Consider the following 27,097-nt stretch of genomic DNA (forward strand, 5'->3'; position numbering starts at 1 on the left):
AATAATGAAGATAAGCCTGACCAATGAAAATGGAAGAATTGGGGAAAGAAGAGATTTCTTTGAAGAGGATTGTCCGAGCATATTTGGTGGGTGGAGAGTAACAAATGTATCTGGGAGTGTTGTAAATTGTTGCAACAGGTATATCAACTGCAAACTGATGTTGTATTGTTGAGACTTGGGTTAGTGTTACTGCAACACAATCTAACTCCTCCCCCAAGGTTTGTTCAATATAGGTGCTTTACGTACAACCGTGTACTTGGTTCTTAAGTGGTGGGCTTGTTTTTGGTTAAGGTAATTAAAGGTCTACCCCCACATTGGTGGCGAAAAGAGCAGGTGAGGGTAAAGTGAAAATGAAAACCTGGAGCCGCACTAGGAGAAAAAGGGAAAACCTGGGTCGATTACTCCAAGAGTAGAAGCAGGTGAGCGGTGCAGCTTATCCCCAGAAAAGAAAGAGAGTATGTGGCCCATGAATATTGGCAATTTTGACCTTTGAAGAGGTAGGGGAGAAGAGAGTGAGGGGTTACCTTATCCCTGTAGAAGACAGATCGAGGCTGTGGTCTGTGAACAGTCAGAGACTGTGGCCTGAGAGAAGAAAGAAGAGAATAGGCTGAGTGGGACAATTTAGAAGCAGGCAGTGGCTCATGAACAGGAAGAGGCTGTGTCTCCGGAAAGAGCAGCATAAGCAAAGGTGGGGACACTAACTAAGGAGAAGGTAGAGTGAGAAGGATGAATAATGGACAAAGAGAGAGAATAGGGAGAAAATGTGTAAAGTAAAGACCTGCCAAAGACAGAAAGAAGAAAGGTAAATACAGAACAGGCTGAGGCCCTGGCCAAGGAAAAGGCAGGGGAAGGAAAGATGGAGGTCCTTGCCAAAGAATAGGGAAAGAGTGTTCCAGTCATTATTACTCAAAGATGAGAAGGAAGTTTGTACTGAGCATTAATCTAGCATGAATACAATCAAAATGTAAGGACACTCTAAAACCTCAGAAACAGACACTCATCATGAAAAAAACAAATAAAATCACCTTTACCTGGAATGCTTTATAAATGTAATTTCTAATGACTTGTCACAGACCACAAAGCCATTGAGGGCCCCCATGCACCTAATTTTCCCATCTAACTGATATATCAATGTGTGGCGTAATGTTTCCACACTGTCTGATGGGAGCCTGTGATTGTCAGCGAGTTTATCTTGTACTTTGGGTGTCCTTCCTTTTTTCATCATTGCAGGGCGTATCTTGTAGCCATCCGTGATTGTAGCTCTACTAAATTGGGAAGTTCTGCAATATACCCCAACTTCTGTTTGCCACTTAATTTTTCTTCAGCTTCCCCTTCACTAAGACAATGTAGCTGCCCTTGGCCCGGATGTAACAAGGCCTTGGGACCTACAAACCAATATCTCTTCAGTGAGTGACCATGAATATAGATGAGTCTTTCACATCTCTGGTCAGAACCAACTGGACATAAAAGACTGCAAGCTATCAGAGGAGTGGTCAGGGTACCCAATGTATTCTTAACTGTGTTCCTTCATGAGATGCACATGAGCCCAAATATCTGACCTTTAGCAGCTGATTCTCAGAATAGGACTGTCCTATACATGAACATCTTGGAAGTAGAACCCGGAAAGCATACAGTGCTAATGATCCTTGACCGCTTACCCTGCTTATACATTTAACATTAACTTGCTCAGCATCAATACCACATACAACTCAGACAATCAGCTGCTGTCTGGCAATAAACATGCTTTTTTGAGGTAGCTCTGTAATGAGTAAGAAATGAGTGTGGCACAGCATTCCTCAGTGAATATCGGCTATACAGATTCCTCGTAAGACCTTTACAACCCTGTCCTCACAGTTCACTCTTAGCATTACATTTGGGAGGTACTTAAAAGAATGCTTCCAACACGAAGAACATTCTACTTTTAACAGCTCCTTCACCTTTTACATATAATATTTGCATACCGTAAAGAAAACAGATTGCAATTAGGACAGAAAATCAGTTTCTGACTCATCTATTGCATCCCCCAGAACTATCAGTGGGGGAACTTTCAGCTTCACAGCTCATTCATCCCAGAGCTGAAAGTGTCTATTTCCAGTGCACCCTACTATATACAGCGCAGTCATATAATACTAAGTTCTAGTCTGACATAACAATTTCTTATTCCTCGATTATCCCTTTCGACATCAATTTCTGGATAGTCATTCCAGATTGATGAAGGTGCGTTCGCTAGAAAGTAATGGAAACATGCACTGCTCAGGTGATATGAAGGAGCTCAGACATGTATAACCTCTCCCCCTTGAAGAATGCGAGCACGAGAGATGTGGCAACATATGATGCCTTAGTTGGACATGTTCATGTTGTGTTGTGTTATGTTGTGTTACTAAGAATTGCATCACACACTGCTTCTATTTGCATGGTCTCCGATGCTCAATGATGATGGCAAGTGCTACACATTCACAATACCCACAATACCCACCCACTCGCCCACTGCATTGCCATTTTCTGCTCAAATTTCCAGTGCTATGCTGACGACACTCAACTCATTTTCAGGCTGCCCTCTGCCACCTCCTCTCCCTCTCTCATCTCTGATTGCCTAACTGCCATTCAAGATTGGTGTGCCGCCAATGATCTTTGTCTGAATGCCAGCAAGGCGGAGATCCACCTTATAGGCACACCTTCACCATCCTTTCCCCTCACTCTCTGGCCGGCCTCCCTTGGCCCTCCTCCTACCCCCACCTGCGAGGCTAAGAACCTCAGGGTCATCTTTGACTCCACCCTTTCCTTCTCCGCCCACATCTCTGAGGTCTCTAAAAAGTCAAATTTCCGACTGCACCTCTTCAGATGTACTCTGCCTTGCCTCTCCTTACCCCAGAGGCTCATGGTATCCCAAGCTCTGGTTCTCTCTAGCTTGGACTATTGTAACAGCCTCTTTCTAAATCTACCTGCCTCTACTCTCCGCCCTCTGCAACTAATCCAGAACAGGACTGCAAGACTTGTCCTTGGCCTCAAGCCCTGGGATCGTATCTCTCCAGCTCTGAATTCTCTCCACTGGCTCCCAGTCCATGCAAGGATTAAATTCAAAACCCTCTGCATTGTTGTAAGAGGATTCAATTCAGCACTACAGCTAAGTTAACGCCTAGTCTAGAATACTGAATGAAAACCCTTATTGATATATCTTTAGGTCCAGTTCATGCGTTCTGGATGACTACCCCTATATAACACCCCTCTCTTGGAATCCCCCTGACCCCACTGAGCCAAGAAGTAGTTCTGTTTTGCAAGTTTAAAAGGTTTATTTGATAATTTAAAATATATATATATCACACTTTATAATAAGTTAATAATTGAATAGCACACTTAATCTGATATGATAAAGATCAACAACGGAGAATCTGGCACTAGCACACTTCTTTATAATTACTAAGGAGTTGAGATGAAATGGATAAGGTAGCACACTGGTAAATAGGTACAGAAGTATAATGTGGTAGAAAATGCTTTATAGGGTTCAAGGAAATGCAAGGTTGAATGAATGAAATGCAGTATAGAAAATACTCAATATGATTTCAACAAAACAATGTAATCACTTTTCTCTGGCTATTCACTCCCCCCCTCTTTATGCAATGCAAGGGAATGGGAGGAAAGCACGCAGTTCTCAGAAATGCAATCAATGTAATCAGTTCAATCCCCCCCAAGCTTAGACAACAGAAGTTTAAAACACAGATAGGAGTTTTGAAAACACAGGCCCAAATGCTTTGATATGTGCTAGCAATGGATGAGAAATATGCTGGAAATGCTTTTTAATTCCCTTTCAGAGGTTCAGGGTGAGTGGTATCTAGTTAATATTAGTCCAGGCTCACACTAGCAATGGGGCAGGGATAGTTAGCAGGTTAAACGAATTTCTGGCAAATGGAAGGCAAGCAGCAGCAGTTTTTACATGTGAAGAAATTTGCAAATCGCGGCAAAATTCGCGGATGCGTGTTCCGCGATTGCGGTAAAACTATAAGGGGTAGGAATGCGGTTCTAGGTGCGATTCAAAGCTAAGATTCTAAGCTTTCAAATAAAAGTTATTGCAAGTCTCTAGCACAAACGGTTGCGGAGATATGAGCGATTTTGTGAAGGTCGTTTTTCAGATTTGAAATTTTAAAGTTCAAAAAGACAAGTGCAGCTTGCGACTAGAAAATGACAAGTGACAGCTTTACAAATGACAGGTGACAGTTAGGAGGCAGTTCTACTTAGATTAAATAGATTGAATTATATTATTTTAACTAAGAGATTGGTTCTGCACAGTTTTCTAGGTACTCACACTATATTCTTGAGTGAAATGGGCCTCGCCATGGATCTGGTCAGGGTTTTGGACTGGGCTCGGGTCTCTCTCTGGGCACAGCACTGCTTTCTCTCTGGGTACAGCACTGCTTTCTCCCTCTGGTCTGGTCTCTAGTTCTGGATAGATTGAAGTCTCTAGTTTGGCTCTCTGGAGGTTTGATGGAGGTAAAGTCTGGATCTCTGGATGTTGTATGGTCCGGCAGAGCGCGTTGCAGCAAATGGAATTGAAGGTGCCTATCTGTCCTGTCTGTCTGCTTTTATGTGTTTAGAATGTGGGTGTGTTCTAGCATCACTGACCCTACCTCTCTCTCAGCTTCTAATTGGTCAAACTTCCATTTCTTATTTGATTGGGGAATGAACTGTGAGTCAGAGGGATGTCATTTTATGGCTTGCAGATAGGACACTCCTCTGTCAGATTGCACACATTCTATATTTGATAATAAAAGACATATTTTACAGTTACACAGTTGCTTGAAATTACATATACATGGTGTGGCTGAATTTAGCCATGTCTCTGTCCAAATCTGCTGTTTCTAAGAGCTTGCATTCAGAAATGGCACATATTTCACTTTTTAACTGGTTTTGCAATTTCTGACATTGACCCAACTTTACATACATGTGCGCAGGGAGTAGGGACATTAACTGATGAAGTTTCAGATTTTTAACATACATACATTTAGAGTAATATCCACTTTTCCGCTAAAACCCCCCTGAACACGCCACCGGGTCAAAAAACCTCTTAAACTGTGGGCAGAAAAATCACAAGAATTATGGTATCATTTATACAATTTTCACATGTCCGCTCTATGAGTTATTCATCTTTTTAAAGTTATGTTCTGGCTCCAAAGGGGTGTGGTTTACCCTCAGCACAAGGTTGAATTTCTGTTTTTCCAGTTCTGCCAAGCCAGCTTGCTCTCACAGGCAGTGCCCCTCCCAGCTCCTGCCAAGAGGAAGCTACATTTTACGACTGCGGTAATAAAAACCTTTGCCTGAGTGAAGAGGGCTTTGTTCACTCTCCTGCAGAGCACAGGTAATTCAATTATCAGATAGATGGCATATCCTTAGTGTGGGCAGCAAAAGGAAGGTTGGCCTGGGAACACAGTGGTGACTCAAGTTTCACTCCTGATGGGGGTAGTTGCCAGGAAGAATTCAGTTCCTTAAGCCAGGTTTCAGATAAAATGTCACTTTTTGTTCCCCAGTTCCTGCATTCAAATAAAACTAAACATTTTCACATATGCAGCTAGAAGGCTGATTCTAAGTTTAAAACTATGACATTTAAACAATTGCAACCTATGTGATACTCAAAAGTAGGTCACTCAGTCAATTTAAACATTTAGATTTTAGTGTCTTTAAATCCAGTGCAACTTAAACTGCTGACTCCATAGCTCAGCCAGTTTTGTTATAAGCATTGTTTTGGGCTCTTCATTTCCCAGATTTTGTAGGCACACAAAACTCCATTCTACCAAATGTCTGCTGGTGTTCAGTGAATATTTTGCACATATTGCAATGTTTGAAATAGGCACTTTGGCTTGCCTTCAGAGAAACACAGGGTGGTTTTAAACTGCCGGCTTTTGGATAGTGGTGAGTACTGGTACTGCACCCATTTTTGGGATTTAAGAAAATGAATTCCCCACAATTCTAGGTTGCATTTGGCAATCAGCATTGCCAATCCCAATGGTTTCAGACTACTGTGCGGGTAGTCCAATAGTGGTTTTAGGCAGTGTCCTTCTGTGCCCATAACATCGGCAAAAATGGGTGGCAGCCTATTCTTCCTGCATTTCCCTGTGCATTTTCTGGGAAGCTCTGGCCATCATGATGTTTTCCATGTCAGTACTGCACAGTTTTGAGGTAGGGCTCGGATGCATGGGTAAATACATCCCACAAGCCCCCCTTCTTGCGATGGCCATTCTATTTCACGAATGGGACTCGCAAGACCTGGGATGTTTCCTCATCTTCTTCCAATAGATGGCACAGTTCAGCATCTTTTCCTCCATCCGGTACTGATCGATCGGTTCTCCTCGCCGGTCCTGATGGGAATATTGGGCGGTCCACTGGGCCCATTGGATCTTCGTTCCCGGTCTCCGGATCGTCCTCCTTGGCCAGTCTCAAGGTCTTCTTTCTCCTAGGACGACAAAGGAAGAGCGGCAATACCTACTCATAGACGTTTTTCCACCACTGTTGAGATAGTGGGGCAGCATATGCATTTCATCATAACGAAACATTACATTCTTATTTTGAAAAAAAAACAGTATAACTAAGAGACAGTTTCATGCAAATCACAATATTTTAGAGACTAGATGTGGTATGTTTTATGATTGGAACAGAATTAGTCTGAGACAGTACCCGCTAGGATTCCAGAGGATTCCTCCAGTTGTTGCAGAGTGTGCCTGGGATGGCAACATTTCAACTGGTTTATGTGGACCCACTTGTCTTCCCCCTCTGCCGAACCGCCTTTGGGGATGCGGATCTTGTAGGCCACAGGGGAGATCTTGTCGATGATCTCAAAGGGTCCTTTCCATGTAGGCAAAAATTTGCGCTGCTTGGCCTGGTTCCTTTGGAAGTTGTATAGATAGACCCGGTCTCCCACCTGATATTCCTTCCTGGAAGTTTTCAGGTCATAATGGGTCTTCATGCTATCAGCTGATCTTTCTAGATTCCGCTGAGCATAAGCAAAAGCACGTTGGAGGTGTTTCCTTAAATTCTCCACATACTCATGAGTAGTGGAGGCATTTATCAGTGTCTGCTCTTGGGTCCTGTAGAGCAAATGCTGAGGAAGCACCATCTTGCGACCAGTCATCAACTCAAATGGTGACATTTTGGTTGCAGATGAAGGGGTAGATCTGATGGCCATTAGGACCAGAGGTAATCGGATATCCCAACTTGGCCCAGAATCTGCCACAAACTTCTTTAATATGCTCACAATTGTCCGGTTATATCTCTCTACTGCCCCAGAAGAAGCTGGCCGATAAGCAATATGCAACTTCCTTTTGACCCCCAGTATCTCCCACATCTTTGTCATTACTTCACTGGTGAAGTGGCTACCTCTGTCTGACTCAATCCTTTGAGGTAGACCAAAACGGGAAAAAATGTGGTTAATCATCAAGGCAGCTGCAGTTTCTGCCTTGCAATTTGGGGCTGGGAGACATTCCACCCACTTGGTAAACAAGCATGTCACAGTCAACATGTACTTATTCCCCCTAGCCGAGCGAATCACAGGGCCTACAAAGTCGATTTGTAAATCTGACCATGGCAGGGTCATCCCCCTCTTTTGGAGAGGCGCACGGTGCGTGAGGGATGATGGCTGAAACTGTGCACAAACAAGACACCCCTTCAAGTATTGGTCGAGGTCCTGCCCCATGTGTGGCCAGTATGCAACCTCTCTTAAGATTTCCAATGTTGTGTGAAACCCCCTATGACCGGCGGTGGCCGCATCATGGGCGTGACTTAACATCAGGCTTCGGAATGAGGTAGGAACCACCCACTGATCGTGGCCAGCTTTGGATTTCCTTACCAACAAACCGTCTTGGATCCGGAACATTTTTGGACATTTCATCAACACTCTTAGGTCCTCTTTCCCAATGTAATCGGTATCCGTCAGGGGAAAGTTCTCAGGGTCCTCAAGGTGCTGGTAAAATTTACCAATTATTGGATCCCCCTTCTGAGCAGTAATCAAATCAGCATCAGGGGTCTCCTTACTCCATTGTGCAATTGAAAGGTCGTTGTGAGCATTTGTCTGGGACCTAGTGATGGCAGTGACCTGGATTTCCCCCAACAGGGACTCAATCTCAATTAGATCCCCTTGGATGGCCCCGGTTTTGGCCAGGTGATCAGCTAAGTCATTTCCAGTTTTGTCTGGTCCCTCTACTTTGGAATGACCCTTGATCTTTTTCCAATAGATGGTCATCCCATTCGATGTGACCAGATCATCAATGTTTTGGATCAACTTCCCATGTTTCAAGGGTTTGTTGTTAGCACATAACATGCCTCTGGTTTTCCAATTAACCAGGTGCTCCACGAACCCGTTCCGTACATAATCCGAATCTGTGATTATGACCAGTTCGTGGAGTTGATGCTGGACAGCAGTGAGGATGGCTTGATGCACAGCCATCAATTCTGCCACCTGACTACTTCGGGGACCAATTTTGTATCCGGCGGAGGGTTCTGGGGACTCATTCACCCATGCATTCCCTACGCCAGCCACTAGTTCTTTCTCCCCGTTGTTGTCAACATGGTAAGAGCATCCATCCACATACACAGTGGGCATTCCCTCACACTTGTCCTCTTCAAAGACTTTGTGTGGGGAATTAAGGTATGCCTCCATGTTGTCCTTTATTTTTAGACTTTCATCCTCGAGACAGTTTTCTCTGGCACAATCATGCAAGTCAGCCAGACCTTGCGCGAGGGGACTCTTCTTGTTTTGGCCATATCTGACCTCCACAGGAAAGCCTTGCATTGACAGAATCCAGGAAGTAATTCGGGAATTACTCACATTTCCGGCCCGGATTCTGTCACTTTGGAGATATTGCAGAGGCTGGTGTGGAGTCTCCACTATGATGTGTTCCCCCTGGATAAACGGGCGGTAATTCTTCAATGCCCACACCGTTGCCAGGAGTGCCTTCTCACAATCGTTGAATTTCTCCTCCACAGAGGATAAAGTTTTGCTCGCATAGGAGATTACTTTATTGACCTTGTCATGCTTTTGGTATAATACTGCCGTCAAGCACGTATTAGAGAACCCTGTCTCCAGGAAGAACTCCTTGTTTCTGACAGGGTAAGCTAGGCAAGGCGCTTGTGAGAGGCTTCTTTTGAGTTGTTTTACCGCCTCGGCTTGTTCTGGACCCCATTCCCACTTGACCCCCCCCTTCAGGAGATGAATCAGGGGTCTGGTGATCTCTGCGTAGCCCTCAATGAACTTTCTGCTGTAATTAGTCAGTCCAAGGAGGCTCCTTAGTTCCCGCAGAGTTGTGGGGTCTTTCAGTTTCTGAAGTGCTTCCACTTTCTTTTCCTGGGGACAGAGGCCCTGAGGAGTAATCTCATGCCCCAAGAAATTAACACGGGTTCTACACCACTGTGCTTTCTGAAAGGAAAGTTTTGCTCCGGCGGCCCTCAACTGTGTCAGAACATAACGGATCTCCGCTATGTGTTCCTCCACAGATGAACTTTTGATGAGGACATCATCTACATAAGCCAGGTTACCCCTTGCACCCAGGTCGGGCATGGCCTTATGTAGGAAAATATTGAACTCATTACCGGAGTTGAGGTATCCGAAGGGAGTCCGGGTCCAGGTGTACTGCTGGCCCCCGAAGGTAAAAGCCAGTTTGTATTGGTCCTCCCTGCTGACAGGCACGGTCCAGTATCCATTGGTCAGGTCTATTGCAGTGAATACCTGTGACCCCTGGATCTGGGCCAGCCCTTGGTCAATGTAGGGCAGAGGCCATCGGGAAGTATGGACCCGTTTGTTGAGCTCCCTGAGGTCGGCGCAGAGTCTCCACTGGCCGTTTGGCTTCAATATCCCCAGCACCGGATTATTGAAGGTGCTGTGGACTGGATGGATTATTCCCCGGGACTCAAGGTTCTTAATTATTTCAGTAAGGGACTCCATTGATGCGAGAGGCAAGCGATATTGCTTCACAAACACAGGAGTCATGCCAGGGTCCGTGGGGATTGTTGTTGTGTGGATGTCAGTGCGACCACAGTCATATGAGTCTACCGCAAAGAGATCTTGGAAATCCAAGAAAACTTGTTTCAACTTTTGCTTTTGTTCCAGAGTCACACAGGCATCAGCTAGGTTGACTCTCTCTTCCACCATCTGCCTGAAGCCTGGAAAGACTTCTGGTTTGGCTATTTCCGCGGCCTCCTCCAGCTGGGTGGAGAAGTCCCTGGTCAGAGTGCTGATTTGGACCGGAGGCTTCAGGTGGGAAAGGCAGCCCTCATGGACCTGGAAAATCACCTCATCCCTCCTGAAGTCACAAGTCACATCTTCCTTACCATAGGGGCAGGAAGTGTACACCAGGAAGTTCCCCCCATGCCGGGTAAAAATCCTGTCTGGTGTTGTATTGTCCTCACTGTCACTGTCAAAACAGTCCTTGGGGATTGGTCCTAACAGTTCATTTCTAAGATCAATGGAGAAATGTCAGTCATCAACCGCCATTCCAATAATGGTGCCTGCGGCTAGAGTAATACTCTTTAAGTCGCTGTTATCCACCTCTATTGGAATGGTGTCATGTTCTATGTTGACTAATGGTGTTGGGTTTACCCCCAACCCTTGCTGTTGGAGAGAAGCATTTGATGTATGTAAGCATCAGGGTTTTTCAACTCTTGTCCCCTTTTAACTTTCACTTCCAGGGAGAATTGTCGGGTCCTTTCTGGGATGGTGACTTCCTCTTTAACCTGAATTTCAACTGCATAAGGTAGCAATTGAGCTGACCTAAATGCTTTTTCTGGATCATCAAAGCCCATGGGATTATCCGCTAATCGGGACCAAGCTTTGAAGTTTATTAGGTCCAAACTAATGGCAAAGCGATTGAGAATGTCACTGCCTAAGTTAAAGGCGGCAGTGACGTCTCGCACGACCCAACAATTATGGACTATGCTCTTGTTGCCAATGGAGATTTTGAGCATACACCTGCTTGGCAGGAGATGTTTTGAATTGGGTGCTTCCAGGTCCATTTCCCATTTGTCTATCAGTTTGAAGGTGGGAATGGCTGGATCTTTTGGGAGTTGGTGAAACATGGCTTCGCTGATGAAGCTCTTACCGTTGTTCACACACACTCGAGCGAGAACAGAGTCCTTCCCATCATTTAACTGAACAGGGATGAACAACTGCTCTCCAATTTGCTGAATATCAGCCAGGCTTTGAGCTGATTTCACATCTTTCTGGACTATGGGAGTGGGAGTTTCAGATTGTGGATTGGTATAGAATTTCAGAGTGTTTCCTTCCAGCGTGGAATACCACCTTAAACTGGAAGGAAGGTTGATTTTCAGAAATAGAGAGGACCCCCATCACCAGTCTGTTGTCCTACTGCTATGACTGTCACGTCTGGAATTTGGTTGTTCTGGAAGTGAAATTCTACTTGGTCAGATTTTTGTTCAACCATGTGGCAGGTGCCGTTTAAACTAACATGGTTGACACTCTGTTTTAATTTTATCGGTCGGCTAGTCTGGGTCCAGAGGACCTTGTTTACGCAATCTATTAGGGGTGACAACCTTCTCAGGAGGTCATTCCCTAGTAAACAAGGGGTGCCCTCCGGGGTCACAACTATGACCGGGTGTTTCAACTTATGTCGCCCAATTTTAATGTCCAAGTCTGCAGTCCCCTCAACGGGAATTTCCTTCCCGTCAAAGTTCTGTAGTTGTCCCGGAAGAGAGGTGAGAGGAATTTGGTAATTCTCTCCCCTTCCTGCATTCAGTTCGTCAAAGGCCCTTCTGGACAGAAGGGTAGCTTGAGATCCAGTGTCCACCAGTGCCGAGATTGTACCCTGCCCCTGTACTTGTACCGGGGCATAATATCTTCCCTCCTTCTCCTCAAGGGGGCACAGGTAATGTACATTTTTGGACAACTGGTGGGCTAACTTTCTGGTTTTGGACATCGCTAGCGAAGAGATTTGGGCAGAATTCTGTGGAGAGTCTTGGGAATCTGAAAGAAAAAGTTGGCAACTGGAGATCAGAGCCATTGCGGGTTCCCCTGGCTCCGGTTCTGGGCCGCCCCCCCCTTTTTGGAGGCAGTCACCAGGATGGGTTTGAACCAGGGGATTTTCTTGCGGTTGGTTCTGGGATGAGATGGTGGGCGGCGGTAGCTCAGTCTCCACATCTCCCCAGTCTGGATTTGCATCCCTAGGGACCCATTTTTCTTTGGGAGGAGTTCCCCCCTCTCTGAAGGAGAAGATCCTTTTCTCAGGATCCTCTGAGGATCCCTCTCCCTCAAATTGGAAGATCTGTACCTCCTCCTCAAACTGAGTCTGTTTGGGTCTTTTGTTTCTCCTACCCCCCCTCTGCTCCTTAGGAGGCAGACTTTCAGGGGCAAGAGATTTTGTTTCCGGTTCCTGGGTTTCCATGGGCTGTTTACAAGTGAGGAAGGAAGCTTCCTCCAAGGCTTTACACCCCCCTTCCCCTTGTGCCTCCTCCTTGGGAACCGGTGAGTTATCGGGGTGCTGCCCCCGTCATTGTTCTGGAGCACCAGGTCCAGAGTTGGGTGCGTTCTGCGCCGGCACGCCCATCTGAGGGTTCTGCTGAGCCCTCAGTATGTGACCCAGATCCCGCGCCATGTTTTGAACCTGGCGCTCTATTTGGGAAACCCGCTCAGGCTGATACGGGGCCCTGTTTTCTCCCCTGGGCTGATCCCGGGAAGGGTAGCTGTCCCTCCTCTGGTAGTACCCCTGGTTGGGAAGATTTGGGTACCCCTCCACCCTTGGCCTCCCCTCTCCCGGATTCAGTGGTCTGGGCTCGGGGAATTGGGGAAAGAAGGATGGATGATTTTGGGGTTGGAAGTCGGGTGGATATCTGGGGAAAAAGTTCTGCCCAGGGTTTGGTAAATTTCTGCCCTCCTGTGGGAAGTTTGGAGGGAAGTTCCCTGGGTTAGGTGCTTGGCTGGATCCCCCCCCCTGGGCTGGAGGAGTCCACACATAACCCAGGATGGGTCGATTTCCCTTGTAGCGAGGACTTACATAGTCAGGAGAGCGAGGGACCCCATTTGTGGGGCTGCCTCCCTGGCTCCCTGTCTGTGACTGGCCCGAGGACCTTCTGGGCCTAGCATTATTAGGTGCAGGTAGGTTTTTAGGCCCCCCCATCTCCAAATCCAAAACGGGGGTGACCTTTACCTCTGCCACCTTGGCAGCAGCAGGGGTGCTGTTGGCTTTGGGGTTTTTCTGGGCATTGCTTTTATTTTCTATGGGCTTCTGCACCTCATAGATCCGGGTAGCCTGTTCAATGACCCAGTCTAAAGATCTTTTCTCATGAAAATCCCTCACGAGCTGGGTCATGATATATTTGGGCAAGGCATGGAAAAACGTATTTATAAATTCCCTGCTATCCGTGCGCACCCTTCTTGTGGTCTGTGCAAAAGCATGCTTTAACTCCTGCACAAATTCTTGTGGGGCCTGATCCTCCCCACATTGCAAATTGTAGGCTGCCTTGCGAGCCTCTTGAGGATTTCTGTGAACAGAAAAATGTTTCAGGATGGCCGCCTTATAGGTGGACCATCTTAAATGATTTTGGTCCTCCAGCCCCGCAAAGAAACTGGAGTATTCCGGGGAGAAGGTCCACTTTACATATTGAATACAGCTTTGGCTGTCCTTCAAATGGAAAGTCTCCATCATTTGTTCAAACAACTCTAAGTGCTCCCAAACAGAATACTTAGCGTTCTTATGGTAAGGCGTGATGACGCTCCTGATCGCCTTAATCTGCTTTAAGGGGTCCTTAAGCAAGGCCCTTTTTGCCTTATTGGCCTTTTTGGTTCGGGTAACCCTTTTCCATTCTTCCTCGGACTCAGAGGCACTGCTCCCAGAGGTTCCCGTCTGTTCTTCCAGGTTTTCCCGGATTCTGCGAGCCTGGGAATGGCTGGCAGAATGTGGGGACCTGGTCTCCTGTGTCCTGCGCAGTTCAGAGGAGTCTTCAGATTCCTCCTTGCTGCCAGGATTTGATGGGTACCCCCTCCACTGACCTAACTGGGCAGAGGTTTTCAGGATGCCCTTAATGGGCCTACTCTCCTGGGGTTCCCCATTGAACTGTACTGTACTTGGGTGCCCATACCCGGATGCCCACCCGTCCATTCCTGAGTGGTACTGGCCTATGAGCCCCATACTCTTAGCTGGATAGTAATCTGCCATCCCTGTGGCCCTGTGCTCATGTGCGCCAGGGGACATGGGGGTGGTAGAGTCCAGGGACTGGGGGAGATGAAGGCCCCTGGTGGTAGGGCTCCTGCGGTTATGGTCAGGAATCTCTCTTTCCCAGCGGACCTCATCTCTATCTGCCCCTGCTCCCTGTTGCAATGCAAGAGCCTGCATTTGTGCTTTCAGTTCCTCTGTTAAGGCCTTACTCGACTCTATCAGTTTCTCCTGCATCGCTACCTGTTGCTGGAGGCTATCATTGTGTTGGCAGAGAGCCTCATTCTCTCTCTGTACTTCATGATTGGTCCTGGAGTACTGGGCCAGTCTTTGCTGCAGGAGGGTTACCTCCTGGGCAATGTCCCTATTGGCCTGCTCCTTTCTTGCTAGAGCATCTTCCACCCTTCTGGTGTGCTCTACCAAGTTCTGGTGTTCTTTTTGGAGGTCACCCAGTCCCTGGTGGGCCAGGTGATTTTCTTCCATTTTTCTTTTTAAATGGCAGACTTCCTGGCCTAAGGTATCCCTTTCCTGACTGAGAGCCTGCATCTGTGCTGCCAGGTCGTCCCTTTGCCTTTGGAAGGCACCAGCATTCTGGCGCTCCTGATCAAACTCTGCCTGGGTATCCAGATCTTTCAGAATTAGTTTGTTGCTCTCCGCCTTCACTCTATCCAGGTGGCCTTGCAGGGTGACTACCTGCTCAGCACATACCCTGTTGAAGTCCAGTTGTTGCTCCAGCTTTTTCTGGTTTTGCAGTAGGGAGTCCAAACCTTCTTGGTATTCCTTCTGCAAGGCCAGAAATCTGGTATCCTGTTCTACCTTTTCCTGTTGCAGCACATCCATATCCTTCTTTATTTTAATGATGTGCTGCCTACTATCATCTTCTGACTCCTGGCTCCTCTGCAGCCTCTGCTCAGAAGAGACCAGGTCAGATTGGACCTTCTCTAACGCCATCTGTTGCCTATTTGCCAGATTTTGGCTTTCAGCACATCTATCCTGCATGTCTCCCATATATAGGTACAGGTATGCCGCTATCCTGGCAATCTTATTGTGTTCCTCTTTGGCTTTAGGAGCCATATATAGTTCACTCAGGGCCACATGTAAGGGACCCTGATCTCTATATATATCTGACCCTGTTTCAGTGACCTGTTGTGTGATGGCCTGCAACCACGCATCCTGGCCCTGTTCGGTCCATTCACCTCTCACAAATAGCTTATGCAAGAGGTGCTCTCTGGCTATTTTCATGTCTACTAAGGTCGTCATTCTAGAGATTGGTCTCTGTCCTGACTTACAGAAGTTAGTATTTTATTTTTGCAGAACAGAACTTTTCTTGGAGTGTCCCTTTTGAGGAATGCTTCACAGCGTAATGCAGCGTGGTGATCCGACCGGATGTATGTATCCCGTCAGTTAGCACACTGTATTAAGCTGCACAAGTGGTAAATCTAACCCAACATCTCGGCTCGAGCCCCCAATTTGTAAGAGGATTCAATTCAGCACTACAGCTAAGTTAACGCCTAGTCTAGAATACTGAATGAAAACCCTTATTGATATATCTTTAGGTCCAGTTCATGCGTTCTGGATGACTACCCCTATATAACACCCCTCTCTTGGAATCCCCCTGACCCCACTGAGCCAAGAAGTAGTTCTGTTTTGCAAGTTTAAAAGGTTTATTTGATAATTTAAAATATATATATATCACACTTTATAATAAGTTAATAATTGAATAGCACACTTAATCTGATATGATAAAGATCAACAACGAACGGAGAACCTGGCACTAGCACACTTCTTTATAATTACTAAGGAGTTGAGATGAAATGGATAAGGTAGCACACTGGTAAATAGGTACAGAAGTATAATGTGGTAGAAAATGCTTTATAGGGTTCAAGGAAATGCAAGGTTGAATGAATGAAATGCAGTATAGAAAATACTCAATATGATTTCAACAAAACAATGTAATCACTTTTCTCTGGCTATTCACTCCCCCCCTCTTTATGCAATGCAAGGGATTGGGAGGAAAGCACGCAGTTCTCAGAAATGCAATCAATGTAATCAGTTCAATCCCCCCCAAGCTTAGACAACAGAAGTTTAGGATAGTTAGCAGGTTAAACGAATTTCTGGCAAATGGAAGGCAAGCAGCAGCAGTTTTTACATGTGAAGAAATTTGCAAATCGTGGCAAAATTCGCGGATGCGTGTTCCGCGATTGCGGTAAAACTATAAGGGGTAGGAATGCGGTTCTAGGTGCGATTCAAAGCTAAGATTCTAAGCTTTCAAATAAAAGTTATTGCAAGTCTCTAGCACAAACGGTTGCGGAGATATGAGCGATTTTGTGAAGGTCGTTTTTCAGATTTGAAATTTTAAAGTTCAAAAAGACAAGTGCAGCTTGCGACTAGAAAATGACAAGTGACAGCTTTACAAATGACAGGTGACAGGAGGCAGTTCTACTTAGATTAAATAGATTGAATTATATTATTTTAACTAAGAGATTGGTTCTGCACAGTTTTCTAGGTACTCACACTATATTCTTGAGTGAAATGGGCCTCGCCATGGATCTGGTCAGGGTTTTGGACTGGGCTCGGGTCTCTCTCTGGGCACAGCACTGCTTTCTCTCTGGGTACAGCACTGCTTTCTCCCTCTGGTCTGGTCTCTAGTTCTGGATAGATTGAAGTCTCTAGTTTGGCTCTCTGGAGGTTTGATGGAGGTAAAGTCTGGATCTCTCGATGTTGTATGGTCCGGCAGAGCGCGTTGCAGCAAATGGAATTGAAGGTGCCTATCTGTCCTGTCTGTCTGCTTTTATGTGTTTAGAATGTGGGTGTGTTCTAGCATCACTGACCCTACCTCTCTCTCAGCTTCTAATTGGTCAAACTTCCATTTCTTATTTGATTGGGGAATGAACTGTGAGTCAGAGGGATGTCATTTTATGGCTTGCAGATAGGACACTCCTCTGTCAGATTGCACACATTCTATATTTGATAATAAAAGACATATTTTACAGTTACACAGTTGCTTGAAATTACATATACATGGTGTGGCTGAATTTAGCCATGTCTCTGTCCAAATCTGCTGTTTCTAAGAGCTTGCATTCAGAAATGGCACATATTTCACTTTTTAACTGGTTTTGCAATTTCTGACATTGACCCAACTTTACATACATGTGCGCAGGGAGTAGGGACATTAACTGATGAAGTTTCAGATTTTTAACATACATACATTTAGAGTAATATCCACTTTTCCGCTAAAACCCCCCTGAACACGCCACCGGGTCGAAAAACCTCTTAAACTGTGGGCAGAAAAATCACAAGAATTATGGTATCATTTATAAAATTTTCACATGTCCGCTCTATGAGTTATTCATCTTTTTAAAGTTATGTTCTGGCTCCAAAGGGGTGTGGTTTACCCTCAGCACAAGGTTGAATTTCTGTTTTTCCAGTTCTGCCAAGCCAGCTTGCTCTCACAGGCAGTGCCCCTCCCAGCTCCTGCCAAGAGGAAGCTACATTTTACGACTGCGGTAATAAAAACCTTTGCCTGCGTGAAGAGGGCTTTGTTCACTCTCCTGCAGAGCACAGGTAATTCAATTATCAGATAGATGGCATATCCTTAGTGTGGGCAGCAAAAGGAAGGTTGGCCTGGGAACACAGTGGTGACTCAAGTTTCACTCCTGATGGGGGTAGTTGCCAGGCAGAATTCAGTTCCTTAAGACAGGTTTCAGATAAAATGTCACTTTTTGTTCCCCAGTTCCTGCATTCAAATAAAACTAAACATTTTCACATATGCAGCTAGAAGGCTGATTCTAAGTTTAAAACTATGACATTTAAACAATTGCAACCTATGTGATACTCAAAAGTAGGTCACTCAGTCAATTTAAACATTTAGATTTTAGTGTCTTTAAATCCAGTGCAACTTAAACTGCTGACTCCATAGCTCAGCCAGTTTTGTTATGAGCATTGTTTTGGGCTCTTCATTTCCCAGATTTTGTAGGCACACAAAACTCCATTCTACCAAATGTCTGCTGGTGTTCAGTGAATATTTTGCACATATTGCAATGTTTGAAATAGGCACTTTGGCTTGCCTTCAGAGAAACACAGGGTGGTTTTAAACTGCCGGCTTTTGGATAGTGGTGAGTACTGGTACTGCACCCATTTTTGGGATTTAAGAAAATGAATTCCCCACAATTCTAGGTTGCATTTGGCAATCAGCATTGCCAATCCCAATGGTTTCAGACTACTGTGCGGGTAGTCCAATAGTGGTTTTAGGCAGTGTCCTTCTGTGCCCATAACATCGGCAAAAATGGGTGGCAGCCTATTCTTCCTGCATTTCCCTGTGCATTTTCTGGGAAGCTCTGGCCATCATGATGTTTTCCATGTCAGTACTGCACAGTTTTGAGGTAGGGCTCGGATGCATGGGTAAATACATCCCACATTGTCCACAAGGCTTTCTGGGGCCTGGGTCCAAAATACCTTCAGCTCTCCCTCTGCAAATACCTCCCCTCTCGAGTTCTTCGCTCCTCTACCTCCAACTCCCTCAGGGTCAGTCGTTTTTCTAAGAAACGAGCTGGGGGTAGATTTCTGTCTTCTGCTGGGGCCTCCCTCTGGAACAGCCTCCCTGCCACTCTAAAACTTGAGGAGAACCATCTCCGGTTCCGGAAGCACCTCAAGACCTTGCTCTTTTCTCGTGCCTTCGCTCCCCCTCTCCCCTGCTGATCTGTTCTCTCTTGGCACTGTGCACCTGGCCACCCTCTGTCCTTTGGGCCCAGGTACCTGCTCATCCTTTCACCCTCCCGCACTGCCTCCGGGCCACCCCTTGCACTGGGGTCTGTATCGGTACCCATACAGCCCCCCCTTTTTCTTCCTTCACTTATCAGACCTACCCTGTCTGCTGCCTTAAACCTAGCACTTGCAAATTGCTGGCTGCATTACCACTGTTTGTTGCCTTTATTATTTATTTATTGTTATTTATCTGTTTCTCCTCTGCTTCGCACTTTCCACCTCTCCCCCCTTCCATGCACTTTCCCCCTCCTCCCTCTCCCATGCACTTGCGCGTTCTCAATGTCACTGGGCCTAGTAAGATCGCTGTTTTGTTCTCCCCTGTTCCCCTCCCTTGCCTTGTCACACTCTGAAACACTTGTGTACAAGCGCGATAAAAATAAAATATCAATCAATCAATAATCAATGGTTGGATCTTTGAATTAATGAGGGGGAAAGGGGTGGAAATAACCAACTCATCCCCAAGGAAACATACCCAAACAGTAAAATAAAACATTGTTTGTACTTTGAGCATCGCTGTTGTGATGTAGATGCAGGGGATGTGGAGAAGATACTCTCATGTCATGTGGAAGAATAGATCAATTATAGTCAAATGGATGACATTTCTGTAGCCTTAGTGTGTTGTAGAGAGTATCAGGTGGCAATCAAAATGGCAATTTGCCACCCCACACCCAACCCCACTGTCGGGGAATCGTTTGATGATGGTAGTTGAAATTATGCAGCTCTGACAGTGGTCGACCAGGTAGCAGGCCAAGCAATAAGCATTGCTAAGTAAGAAAACTCAGCAGAGAGCAGGGAGGACATTGGTTATAAGATTGGCATGATGGATTTCACAATGTAAACAATTGATGAGTTATGTTTAATTTTCCACATCACTTCCACTCCAAATTTCAAAATCCCGCCAGTATTACTGCCCTTTCCAGTTCTCCTCACGTCTGGGCGGCGCTAGTCCATCTCCATTTTTTGGGTTAGTTAGATCTATTTGTTGCTAACTAAAATTCAGGTTTACTTAGGAAACTCTGTTACGACCCTGCTCAAACTTGGCAAGAGACGAAATCCATTATTTCAAGACCAACTGTAAAACCATTTTCAAACATATAGTGAATGCTCAACTGTCGAGCAACCATTATAACATTTTGGACCCTCAATACGTGTCTATGAAAGTAGGCGTATAACAGATGTCAATCACTTGGAGTAGCACAATTTAAAAGGGGCACAGCAACCATACACTCTTAACCGAAAGTGACTTTGGTCATATTTCTCTTGTTTTTTAAATAAAAATATATAATTTCCCCAATTTCACTTTTATTGTATAAGCATATATGGCAAAGAATGCTGAACGTTTCCATCAGAAACACTCTACACAACAATATTAACAGTGGGTGTATAGGGCAATTTACAGGGTGCCATACATTGACAGATAATAATGAGTGAACACTGTGGGACTGGCCCTCTATCGGAGTTCAAACAATGTTGTGGGGCGCACATTTCTTTAAGAAACAGAGTATGGTGACCGCTCTTAAAAGAACACATAGGCAGCTAAGGCATCTTGGAGGGTGACAACAAAATGTTTATTCAAGAGGGGGATTGGCAACAATATTTTTACTCAATGTGGGGTCCAGCATGAACAGGTTTGAATGCTACTGAGTTAGGAGAATATGAGCCTGGTGGAGTTGGGGAAGAGGCAACATTGGCGCATCGACTAGGGACAATATAGATTGGAGACCAATGATGCCTATGGGTTACAATTATGTGCACTGAGGGTGTGATCTCGAATATGGGGGAGAGATGATCCCACTGTATGTTTCAGGTGACAGATCCTGGATAGGAGGTGCTTTGTGATAGCAGTAAAGAACTCTACACTGGGCAATATATTGATAGTGATCTGTATGGTGTTCCATTGGAACTAAGCACAAAGGGTTTGGTAGAGGAAAGAGGAGGCAGTGTAGGGTGAGGTGAGCGAGATTAATAGTACGTGCAGAGAGAGCAGAATGGGAGTAGGAATAGATGGATTTAGTCAGCTTGTGGGGCAGGCCCATGAATGCATTAGACGAGATGGGGGAGGGGTTAAAAGAGGAAGCAGTGATGCACAGAATGCAGTTGTGCATGGGATCTCGGATGTTGGAGCATGGATGTGCATTGAAGAGAGTCTGTGTAGGAAAGTTAATCACTTTGTTAAGTGGAGAAATGGAACAGAGAGGGATTTCCAGTGGAATACTGAAGCAGAAGTCCAGCTTGGTGAGGACAAGAGTCTAAATCATAGTTTTCGTGGAGTGTTAGATAAGGTGCAGACAGATGTTGAGGAGGCTAATGCCAGCTGCCGTGGGAGTGATGGAGATTAACAGTTGGAATTAAACATTGCTCACAAAGAGGACTTTGAAATTTCAAGACATGGGGCCATGTGGTAAGGAGCTGAGCGGGAGGATAGAGGAAGGTGAGCAGGGGATGAGGTATTAGAGACCAGAGATAGATCATTTTAGTTTTAGAATAATTTAGCATTTAACATCAAATAGAAATCCTTTGATGGATGGCAGCAAGACTTTGGAAGAGGTGAGAGGGACGTTCAGTGGTGAATTAGGGGTGGGACAATGCAATTTGGGAATCATTAGTAAATAGTTGATAGGAGAAGCCAAAGAAGGAGTTCAGTTTTCTGTGTAAAATAGTGTGAAGACAGCAGAAGAAGAGTCCATGGACAGACCCGTGTGCTACCAACTCTGATACTGAATTTCTCTGAGGCCCCTCTGAAGCAGTGCGAGAGACTGGGCTACAGCTGAACAGGCGAGCCATGCAAGGCCACAGTGCTGTGGAATGTGTGCACACCATGCCTCAGGAAGCCCAGTCGTCTCATGGCCTTACCTGAGAATTACAGGGCTGATGTGACTGAAGATGGTTGAAGCAAAATGCCCAAGGCCAAAGACAGGCTTGTGCTCGGGAAAGCAGAGCCCATTGTCCGAAGCAATTTCCCACTCTTTCTCTTACAACATGTTGCCCGGGTGGTCACTGGTAATCCTTATGGAGCACAAATTTCTCCTGTGCTCCGAGGACTTCACTGGCTCCAGGTTGCCGTGAGGATCTAGTTTAAATCTCTATGTTTTGTCCACTGGGAGTACTGCCACCCGGGGGCTGAATATCTGCAAGACAAATGTCTTCCATATCTGCCTGGCTTCGCTCTGGCAACAAATGCTTGGCTACGGTCCCCAGATTCCGTCTATCTAGGGTAAGTGACTGTGACTTTTGTAATTACAGAAGTCTAATTGTCGAACACCCATCCCCTGACTCTTAGACTCATCCAGAATTACTATGAATTTAGGTGGCTATTTTAGGCCTTATCTTGTCCTCGGTCCTGTGTTGTGTTTCCTATGACCAAGATGCCCTTGAGTGGATGTGCGCTTTACAAATCTTGCTAACATAACATATCCCTCCTTATATGGACTTCCTAACTTAATTTCACTGGTGGAGATTGGGCTAGCCACTCCGTCTGTATATAAAAATAAGCCACATCTGGGGGGCTAGAGCAGTGAGCAGCCCTCCCATATGCTGGTGTCTGCTTGCATTACAGACTATACTTCTCTACTTCTGGTTTCCCATGTCTTTATTTGATGTTGGAGTGCAAGTGGACCAAGTGGAGCAGGACAAACAGGTAACATATTGGTGCTGAAACCCATGAGCTCCCCTTCCTCATGTGTGTTACTGAGGTATACGACAAGTAAGTGCAAAAGAAAAATGTTTTCGCTAGAACGTTGCATGTTTGACTATGAGTCGCTGGAGTCTTTGGGGACTCTAGGATTCATAGAGAAGTACTTATGGATAGGGACAGTGCCCCAGATTTCTACAGTGGTACAGAGTCGGATGGGCAGCTAGAGGGCCGCAATCGGGTCAGAGCATTCTTGGGCACCTGTGATACAGTCAGAGCTCTGGTTGTGGAGAGACGGTATAGGGTCGATGCTGTAGAAGGCACAGGGTAGATGGGTGTTGTTGGAAGCCGGAATTAACTTGTGACAGGGACAATACCAGGAATGGTTACAATAGGGCGGATGCTAGTCCACTGACCATGTGGGAGGAGGAGGCATACCCGTCATATAAATCAGGGTCCAGGTGGTCCCTCAGTCAGTACGAAAGAATAGGGAGGCAGGAATCACCCAGTAACAACAGTCACACAGGGTACCGCATGGAAGGGACAATAGAGATTGTGGTAAATAACAAGGGAAGCCCCAAGATATCACATAGTGATGAAGGTAGGGAGGGATCAGAGCCCCTCGGATTTTGCATACATGCATACACAAACTTTCATGAGGGTTACAACAGTGGAAGAGAGGGCAACAATATGGCGGCTGTTGCCAGACGACATTACAAGGTTGGTGGAAGTGAAGGTGGATGTGGAGGAAAAGTTAAGGTCAGCCCACGGGTGGGCGTATATCCCGAATGCAGTTGATGATGCATGGCTGACAGTGAGACAATCAGTGTCGTTGAGGGAGTGCAAGGAGTGGGTGGAGGAAGAACACAGAGAGGGGCAGGATTGTGAGGTGCTAGCACCAGTGCCTATGTGGAGCGGGTTTGGTGACACAGAATACTACAGAGGTGGCTCTATGTATTTCCGGGAAAGGGTCGGGGGAGGACAAGGAAGAGGGAGGAGATGAGGGCTGACTGGGTACCAGTGGATGCAACAATGTGCAACAGAGGGACGGGAGGACACTCTGGGCATTGACATTCTGGAGAAAAGGGGTGCAATGATAGTTTTGGCAAATACGTGAGAGGCAGGTTACAGGTAGTACCAATAATTGTGGTAATAGCCGCTACTAAGTGTAATTATAATAATAATTGTTCTTTTATGAGGCACTTAATACCAGCGAGTGGTTTCTTAGCGTGGGATTGGGATTCAACCCTGTATTGTGTTGCGTTGTTTTGCTTCCAAGTCAAACACGTTGCCCCTGAGCTATTCTTCTTCTACCACCCACATTCCAAGACACACAAACGGGTCCCTGACTGCATGGAAGGAGACATACCCCTACCTTGTGGAACGCCTGCCCTCCTGGTGTTCCTCTAGAGAGATCGTGGATCATTTGGACTTCCGTAGGGCACTTAAGACATTTTTGTTCTGAGATGAGTTGGTTTCTGTTTGATCTTTTCTTTCTTGGTGGCTAGCGCCCAGATGCCTTTTACCTTGGTTCTTGCGCCTAATACATTGTTTTATATTACATTACATCACATATGCTGCACATGGGGAACATGACCAGTATTCGAAGTGAGTGGGAACTGGCGGGAGAGGACTTTCACTACTTTTATTTTTTACTGTCAACAGCTCTACTACTTTTTCCAACCATGTTCAACATTCCAGAACTGTTCTTTGTGAAGTTAAAGCACACTTCTCCATTTTACCACCGGCTAGCAGTTACAGCTAAATTGAAATCGGTATCAACTCAATTGGCTGTCAACCAGCATGACTGCAATCCTTGAAAAATGTGTTGCACGTTGCTCCCTTCCTTCATAATCTGTCCCATGCCGGAGTCCCAGTTGCACTACTTTTCTGGAACCGTTCTATCACTGCACATGACAGAAAAATCTAAAGGGATGACTTAAAATAGAAAATCCTAGAATACAAATGCTATCATCTATATAAAGTATGCATTCTGGCCTGTAAACTCATGTAGAATGTGCTATTGCAACTGTGTCTCTTTGAGAATACCATTGTTAGTCAAATTCACTGATGACATATTTGAACAAAATATGCAAGGTGTAATCTATGCACAGAGAAAAACGTTGGTTTGGGGATTCGGGTCATATGTGAATTACTTTTTCAATTCCAAACGATTCGTATTATTTCTGAATAAATAAAGCAACAGATACATACCACTTCATGAGTAAGTATTCTTTACAAACAGGATGGGAAAGAAGTTCCATTCGATTGTGATAGACCATAGCCTAAATAATATAGAGACACATGATACAGTTATTGCTTCATATGGTGTGAGCTGCCATGTAGAATTACAAAGAAACACAACTTACGAGAGTCATACAATGGCAATAAGCAGATGGCTGGCAATAACCATGTGGGACTCTACTTGATTTAAAATCCATTGCACAGACATTTGATTACATTACAGTCCTATCCACCACTTTGACAGCCGAACATCTCTATAATATGGCCCGTGTCATTGCCTATAATGCAAGCTTTCAAGAAGGATAAATATAAGAGGAAAGGCTGCCAGATAACAGTCCATTACAGGTTGCAATGTGCTGGCAAATAGTACAAAGGTTAGGGGGCTGTATGACGGAAATGGTTTGGCAATGCTAAGGCAGTTTTTACAGCATTAATGTAAACATCGTGCCAATGCAAAGATCATACGTTTCAGTGAACGTGTGTACTGGCTCACATCTTGCATGGAGCCAATAACTCCACTGTACCGGCATAAACATTCTATAGTATGGCCTGGATGCTATGAATTTGACAATTTCTATCAAATACAAGCAACTTTTTTCTTCCAGCAATGCTTTTTTTAAGGTCACACCGGCTAGTTTTGGCTATTCTTGGCCAGTATTGTGATATATATCCTGCACTTGAAAATGGCCTAATTACATTACAGTACATTATGTTAGGAATATGTCTGCCAAATACACAGATTCGACGAACATGGACAACAGCCACAGGAATGGCAAATATCTCAGACCAGATGCATCAAGTGGAGGAACTGAGAATTCGCACCTTTGTTTCCTTCTGCAGAGTTTTCTTTTTAATTTTTGATCTGCATCTGCCATATACGATCCGCTAACTAGAAACAGGTGGATTTTACAGCACTCCACAATAAAGAACAATAAGGGCGGCATGATCGCGCGTCACCAACACAAACCAAAAGCAGTTACTGCATTGCAGGCAATCCATACCGGTTCAAAACAACATAGTAGAATCCAAATTTAGTAACCAATGCACAGTGTGTTCCATTCACTTTCAATAAATGTATTCCGAACTCCCCCAAGAACCGTACACTGTGGAGTACATAACCGCAACTTCCACATTTCTATCGACAAATACACTGTGTATCACAGTTTGTGCATAAAACCCACACCCACAAACCTAATTCAGCAATGCTGTAGCGTGCACAGGGCCATCGCTATGGCCACCATTTGCAAAAGGCCCGGATGTAGCACGTGCATCCTTGTGTCGATCGCAATGTCCGCAGACTTATTGTGCAGTGCGCATAGGAGTGGGCTAATAAATATCAACCAGGGTAGGGGATTTCGTTTGCAGTGGTGGCTCTCAAAAGAACCATTTTGTATTATTTTTTTTTAATGCTGCTTCCTTAGACACCATTTTTTGTTGTACTTTGCCTCATATTCTTACAATAGCGTCTTCAGTGCAGCCTGTAGAATGGAAAAGAAAATGCCATTGCCACCGGGCGACAAAGAAATGCCATTTCCATTCAGAAGGTACACATATTGATAACCAATGTTGTCATTCTCACAGGAGTACATCCCAGCAGCACACAAGAATTACACATGCTTCTGTTGATAAGATGCCTTCCGACCTCTGGCTGATAACAACTTTCATTGGGATAGTTATAAACTGGACTAGGTGGTATAAATGAGAAAAGCACCTTCGCAGTGGGAAAAATGAGGTTCACTGCTTTCATCATCTTTTTAAGTTGACGGTAAACATGTGAACAAGCCATGGACCCAAAAAGCAAGCCTCACTAGTGCACGACCACAACGTGTACAGTTCCGCAAGTGGCCACTCGTTGACATTCTGCAAGCAAGTCTCCGAAACTACGCACATCGACACCGAACCACAAAGCGTCCACTTCCTCCAAATTCAAATTGCCATTAAAGACTCTTTCCATTGGAGCAGATCTAGCACAAAGCATACACCCACTATGAAAACTCTGTGTCTCGCCATCTCTGCCAGCCTCACTACACAGAGTAATGAAACAAAATATGTCCGTCTTTTACTGTGACACACACCCTGACCACCTGATTGGACAATTTTCTCAGTTGTATTTCCATTGGCCAACATGGTGAGAAGCGCAGATTGTGGCACGTGCGCTCTCCATGTAACACTAGCAGTTCTGTACAACAGTCCCCTGCGTATATACCACACCCAGAAATGTTGTTGTGCAATCCCTCAGCCTCCACAGTCTCATTTCCATAGCCACCATTCTGAAACCCCCCGGATGCAGCTTTCGTGCTGCGTGCGTGCACGGGGG

General features: G+C 45.4%; 1 protein-coding gene across 1 annotated transcript in view; it reads right to left on the reverse strand.

Moving 5' to 3' along the window:
• The window catches only part of TRPA1 (transient receptor potential cation channel subfamily A member 1), a 1,301,026-nt gene that overhangs the window by 338,210 nt on the left and 935,719 nt on the right, over window positions 1-27,097 (reverse strand). Inside the window, exon 18 of the mRNA XM_069621203.1 lies at window positions 24,751-24,821. Within this exon, the coding sequence (XP_069477304.1) occupies window positions 24,751-24,821 (71 nt within the window). The remainder of the gene's footprint in view (window positions 1-24,750; window positions 24,822-27,097) is intronic.

This window comes from Ambystoma mexicanum, chromosome 5q (genome assembly GCF_040938575.1).
Source record: "Ambystoma mexicanum isolate Mex_15411 chromosome 5q, UKY_AmexF1_1, whole genome shotgun sequence".
NCBI classification, from domain to species: domain Eukaryota; kingdom Metazoa; phylum Chordata; class Amphibia; order Caudata; family Ambystomatidae; genus Ambystoma; species Ambystoma mexicanum.